Source organism: Ovis aries, chromosome 2, assembly GCF_016772045.2.
Source record: "Ovis aries strain OAR_USU_Benz2616 breed Rambouillet chromosome 2, ARS-UI_Ramb_v3.0, whole genome shotgun sequence".
NCBI lineage: Eukaryota > Metazoa > Chordata > Mammalia > Artiodactyla > Bovidae > Ovis > Ovis aries.
The window spans coordinates 114156136-114162135 of record NC_056055.1 but is presented as its reverse complement, the minus strand read 5'-3'; the positions used below and the strand labels follow the sequence as shown (position 1 = coordinate 114162135).

The following is a 6000-nucleotide window of genomic DNA, read 5'->3' as shown; positions in this document are numbered from 1 at the left end:
ACAGTTGAGGATGTGACTCATAAGCTCCTTTTGGAGACAGAGACTGACCTAGGATGGACAGGGAGGCCCAGTGACGGCACTGTCCTAGCCACAGGACACACATAGGATGAAGCCATCCAACGTACAGACCCACAAAGGATGAGGGCCTGGCCCTCAGTGTCTTCTCAGGCCTCCCTGGCAGGTTCATGGTGGCATGCCCCTCCCCTTGAGGGGAGGTTAGAAATGTTTTTGGAGGCACACTAATGACTTGGGCCCATGCAGGACCATAGCTGTGTCCACTCTACCTACCCCTGCTTCCAATTTGGCTTGGGACTATGAACATTCAAGTGGGTGCTGCTGACTGCCATGCTTTCGTGGGACTGTGGAAGAGCCCAGAGCCCTCCCCAGGCCTCCCTGGCAGGCTGTTTACTTCTCAGTCACTGGAGGGGGACCGAGAAACATTTTGGGAAGGCACCTTTTCCTTTAGAGTCAGATGCTAGCCCTGTACCAGGTCCTGAGGGCACCTCAGTTCTGGCCATGGTCCCAGTAAGATACTAAAAGGTGGATGTACATTCTGAAGATATTGATGTCTCCCTCTCGAGGGTGTCACCACCAACACCAGTCTGGAGACTGTGGAGGCACCCTGAACTTGGCTGTCCTCCTGCCTGAGGACTGGTCTTTGGAGACACCCCAAAACATTCCTAAGCCTCTCTCTGATGTAGAAAGACATGGGAAGGACAGAAAGACCTAGAAGTGGAGTCTAGTTAGGTCCTGGTATTGGGAGCCCCACCCTCAAAGTTTCTAATGCCTCCTCCAACAGGCCCAGGGAGGGTACAACAGGCCCAAGGAAGGTACTCTCACTGGCCACAATCCTGCGTCAGTCCTGTTTATTGGCTATATTTCCCTCAAACATTTCCAACTCCCCCGTCCCAGAGGCGGGCATCACTTTGTGCTTGACATGAATAAAGGGATGAGCATTGCACACACATACCCCTATTCTCAATTTTTGAAAGTTCCCTCTAAAGGCCAGGACAAACTTGGCTGGGCATGTAGATCTACAGTAGGCCTCTCTAGACTGGCACAGTCCCATAAGTGGCACATTCCAAGAGATACCCCTTAAATATCTCTAAGTCCCGCCAAAGAGGTTATTGGGACAAGCTAGACAAGGAAGATGGGGATGGCACCCTTAGCCGGGCTACAGTAGTGCCTGGGGCCTGGTCTTTGCGTCAGTCAGTTCAGTTCAGTCGCTCAGTTTTGTCCATCTCTTTGCGACCCCATGGACTGGCGTGCCAGGCTTCCCTGTCCATCACCATCTCCAGAGCTTGCTCAAACTTATGTCCATTGAGTCTGTGATGCCATCCAACCATCTCATCCTCTTTCATCCCCTTCTCCTCCTGCCTTCAATCTTTCCCAGCATCAGGGTCTTTTCAGATGAGAAAGTTCTTTGCATCAGGTGGCCAAGTATTGGAGTTTCAGCTTTAGCATCACTCCTTCCAATGAATATTCAGGACTAATTTCCTTCAGGATTGACTGGTTTGATCTCCTTGCAGTCCAAGGGACTCTCAAGGGTGTTCTCCAACACCACAGTTCAAAAGCATCAACTCTTTGGCGCTTTGCTTCCTTTATAGTCCAACTCTCACATTCATACATGACTACTGAAAAAACCATAGCTTTGACTAGATGGATCTTTATTGGCAAAGTAATGTCTCTGCTTTTTAATATGCTATCTAGGTTTGTCATAGTTTTTCTTCCAAGGAGCAAAATGAAAGTGAAAGTGAAGTTGCTCAGTCATGTCCGACTCTTTGTGACCCTGTGGATTGTAGCCCACCAGGCTCCTCCGCCCATGGGATTCTCCAGGCAAGAATACTGGAGTGGGTTGCCATTTCCTTCTCCAGGGGAACTTCCCGACCCAGGGATTGAACCCAGGTCTCCTGCATTGCGGGCAGATGCTTTAACCTGACTTCAGTCACTATCTGCTGTGATTTTAGAGCCCAAGAAAATAAAGTCTGTCACTGTGTCCGTTGTTTCCCCATCTATTTGCCATGAAGTGATGGGACAAGATGCCATGATCTTTGTTGTTTTGAATGTTGAGTTTTAAGCCAGCTTCTTCACTCTCCTCTTTCACTTTCATTGAGGCTCTTTAGTTCTTCTTTGCTTTCTGCCATAACGATGGTGTCATCTGCATATCTGAGGTTACTGATATTTCTTCCAGCAATCTTTATTCCAGCTTGTGCTTCATCCAGCCTGGCATTTTGCATGATGTACTCTGCATATAAGTTAAATAAGCAAGGTCTTTGAGTACACGTTCAGAAAATTTATACAGAGGCCACTCTGGAGGACTGCGTTGGCCTAGACCAGTAAATGACATGTGGTAGTGCACCCAGCCTGTTTGCTGTTCTTGCTTCGCATATTCTTTCCAAAAGTATTTCCATGTCCCCAGCCTTAGAGGCCCACAGAGGACACCTGGGGCCCAGTGGTATTCTGAATGAGGCTCCAACTCCTTTTCTTGAAAGGGAACATTGGCCTACGCCAGCCAGGGAGGTGTGTGAGAGTAGCTCAGTCCCTACTGGGTCTAAGTCATTGGGAGCACCCTATGGAATGTTTTCTAGGTCTCCCTCCAGAGGTCAAGACCAACTGGCTCGATAGGGAGTCAGGAGAGACACATGCTAAGTGTGTATGTTCATTTCTGGAAGTGTACAATAAGCAATTTTAGATTTGGAGTGCTAAGAAAAATGTGGGTTGCATATGCAAATCTGAGAGTTATAAACACACAGATGATAGTTGAGACTGGAGTAGAAAAGATTGCCCCAGGGAGAAGGTATAAATTTCTTCACGGAATCATTTCTACTCCTATGATTTCCCCCTTCTTATGGGATTTATTCAGTTGTGTGCAGTCTATGTTTTAGGTAGTTGCTATAGTCTGGGTGTTTGTGCACCCTCAAAATTAATAATTTGACATCTTAATGCCCAACATTCTGGTATTTGAGAGGTGTTTAGAAAAGGATGGTGGAGGTCTTGAGAATGGAATGAGTGCCCTAGTAAGAGACCCCAGCGAGTTCCCTTGCCCGTTTCATCATGTGAAAACACAACCAGAATTCTGATTCCAGGAAGAGGGCCCTCACTCAATCATGCTGGCACGTGGATCTCAAATTGCTGCCTGCAGAACTATGAGAAATAAACTTCTGTTGTTTTCAAGCCATCCAGTCTATGGTATTTTGTTATGACAGCCCAAACAGCTGGAGCGATGCAATGTAACAAACCACATGAAAACCTAGTAGATCCCTAAAAGAAAAAAAAGTTAAACGTTTTATGCAACAAGTCTTGTAATGGTTATGAGCAATCCTTTACATAAACAGTTTAAAAGTACAGTTTTAATTACAAACAACAACAAAAGCACTACTCCACTTTCGGCCAGTGTTGTTTAATAAGTCCTCCTTGGCCCACTGGGAGTCGCAGGAGGCAAGGCGCTCAGTCTGTGTGCGAGACAACGCGCTTTCTTTACATCTGCTGTAGTGTGTGCCACGTAGTGCGGCCCATGTAGGCAGAGCGGAATCCAAAGACCACTGGATATCACCTCTAGGAGAAACTGAATGATGGATAACTGACGAAGGGTGGTAGCTAAAAACTGTGCAAACCGATACACTGAATGAGAAGTGGCTGTTCTTGAAACACAGGCGTTAGACCATCAACCAAAGTCAGTCAAAGACTATTATTAATAAATTTAATAATAACTGCTTCTCCTTTGACGACACTCACAACCCTGCCACCGACCAGAACCAGACCCAAGGCTCAACGTGACTGCAGCGCGAACTCTCGCGAGGGAGACGCGCAACGCGGCCGCAGCTCGAACTCGCGCGAGAGCTGGCGCAACCTCGCGAAGGACGGCGGGAGCGCGGGAGGTATGGCGTCCCTGCCGCCGTCCTGGAGTCGGCTGGATAGACGACAAGAGCGCGACGTGCGCGAGCTCGTTCGCCTTGTGGCGGGCGTCCAGGACGAAGCGGACCCCAACTTCCAGCTCGCTTTGCACTTCGCCTGGTCCAACTTCAGGTGTGGACGCGGCATCGCAGCCGGGGAAGGGAAGGGGTCTGGCGAGTTGTGTTGCACGACCGGCAGAGTCCCGGCGCGCTTTGCCGCTCCAGCAGCTTAGTGCCTTCGTGCATTCTGGATGCCCGAGGCGGTGATCAGTTCAGTCGCTCAGTCGGGTTCGACTCTTTGCTATTCCGTGGACTGGGACACGCCAGGCCTAGCTCAGTCAATGGGTTGTGGGTTGCTGGGGGTCGTCCTCCGATCTTTCTCCTAGTGAAGAGTTCTGGCAATCCGGTTCCCTGCTCCGCCCACTGCGCTTAGCGCGGGCCCCTGCCCATCAATTTTTTGAGTGGTTGGTTGAGTAAAATTTTAGAGCAAAGTAATGGTCACACCCTATTCTCACTGACTCCCTCTCTGCTCGGACCACTCCGTATTTCTTACCCTGCTCTTTTTTTCCAAAACGCGAAGCATAACACATTGGATAACTCATTTGTTGTTATTGTTTGTCTCCACCCCCACCGTCATGCAGTATATAAGCTCCACCAAAGTAGGGATCTTCGTTTGTTCTGTTTATTTCTTATCCCAGCGCCTAAAACAGTTCTTGGCATAGAGTATGCGAGGTCCAGTGCAACTTTTAATACGGTTTTTTATTTAATTAATTTTAAAAGATTTATTCAGATTAGGTACTTAGGTGAAATCAGTGGTATAATTTTCCCTTATGGGACATGTAAATCAGTTATGATCATTACCTGTAATAAAATTTTTATTAGAAGAATGGTAGTCATTGTTAATCTTCTGCCTAATGTCGAAAGAAGTCTTCTTGAATGGTAAACAGTTTTTTGAAATCGGTAATCTTTTTATCAACCTTAATGATCACACATAAAGTGCCCACTTGGTTTATAATAAGAATAGAGTCTAAACGGCCCCGTTTTTGAAATAAAATACTCAATTCTTAAGTGTAACATAAGTATAACAATTCCTTAATAGGTGATATTCAGAGAATAGGTCATATTAAGAGAAACTTAAATGTTCTATCCCAAATAATTTTTCTGTTAGTATGTCTAAATGACAGTAGGTAAGCAGACATCATTTTAGAGTTAGGAGAGCTTAGCAGTTACTAACGCCTTTTACACATTGAGAAACTAAATTTATAGGTAAAATGGTATTCCATTCAGCCATTTGCTAGGTTAGAATTAGATATTTTAATTAGTAGTGTAATTTACTTCTTTTAGGTACAGGTTGTGTGGTTTCCACTAAAAGATGGAAAACAAGAGTTGAGTGAGCTATATTGTAATTTTGTGATGCTTTAATCCATCAGAAAAATGAACAATTCATATTTATATTTTTAAAAATTGAGGCCACATTCTAGGCCTTAGAAATTCACAGACAGGTGCAATACAGCGACTATTCTTAAATAAGACAGATAAAAATTATTACATATGATGTAGAACAGAACTTCTTAACCTGAGGGTCTGAATATATTAATAGTAGAATTCAGATATAACAGATTTGGACAAGAAGAAAATTATACTAATCTCTAGCTGAAAAGTAGCATTTCCTTCAATTATGAGTGAAAGCAACAAGAAGTAATAGCTTATGTACTGTGTCACCAGTAGAAATCACATATTTCACTGTCATATTGTAATTACTGCAGATATTTCTAATAAATCTTATTTACTGTTGCATGTAGTTATGAACCCACTTCTAGATCTTGTTATTTAATGTTTTAACAAAAACATCACAGACTATATCACAGACTTCAAAAAATATTTCAAAAGTGTATTTCAGTATGCTTGGCTTCCTTTCTGTTTCATTTTATCCTGAGACGGGATCCCTAGGATTCATAGGCCTTCACAATGGCATAAAAAGTTTAGGAAACCCTGCTAACAGGGATGTGCTGTGCTGGACTTACACACAGGGCATTATGGAAAGAGAGAGGAGCCAGAGGACAGAGTTGGGAAACTCAAGACAATCTGTGTCATAAGGAAAGGATGC

At 45.0% G+C, this 6000-nt stretch overlaps 1 protein-coding gene across 6 annotated transcripts in view; it reads left to right on the top strand.

Annotated features, from left to right (window-relative positions):
• The first annotated feature begins 3853 nt into the window (after positions 1–3853).
• TUBGCP5 (tubulin gamma complex component 5) overlaps positions 3854–6000 on the top strand; it is a 59016-nt gene continuing 56869 nt past the window's right edge. For all 6 annotated transcript variants that reach the window (XM_060409595.1, XM_042243585.1, XM_060409594.1 and 3 more), the window contains exon 1: positions 3854–4026. In XM_060409595.1, the coding sequence (XP_060265578.1) occupies positions 3881–4026 (146 nt within the window). In that variant the 5' untranslated portion in view covers positions 3854–3880. The remainder of the gene's footprint in view (positions 4027–6000) is intronic.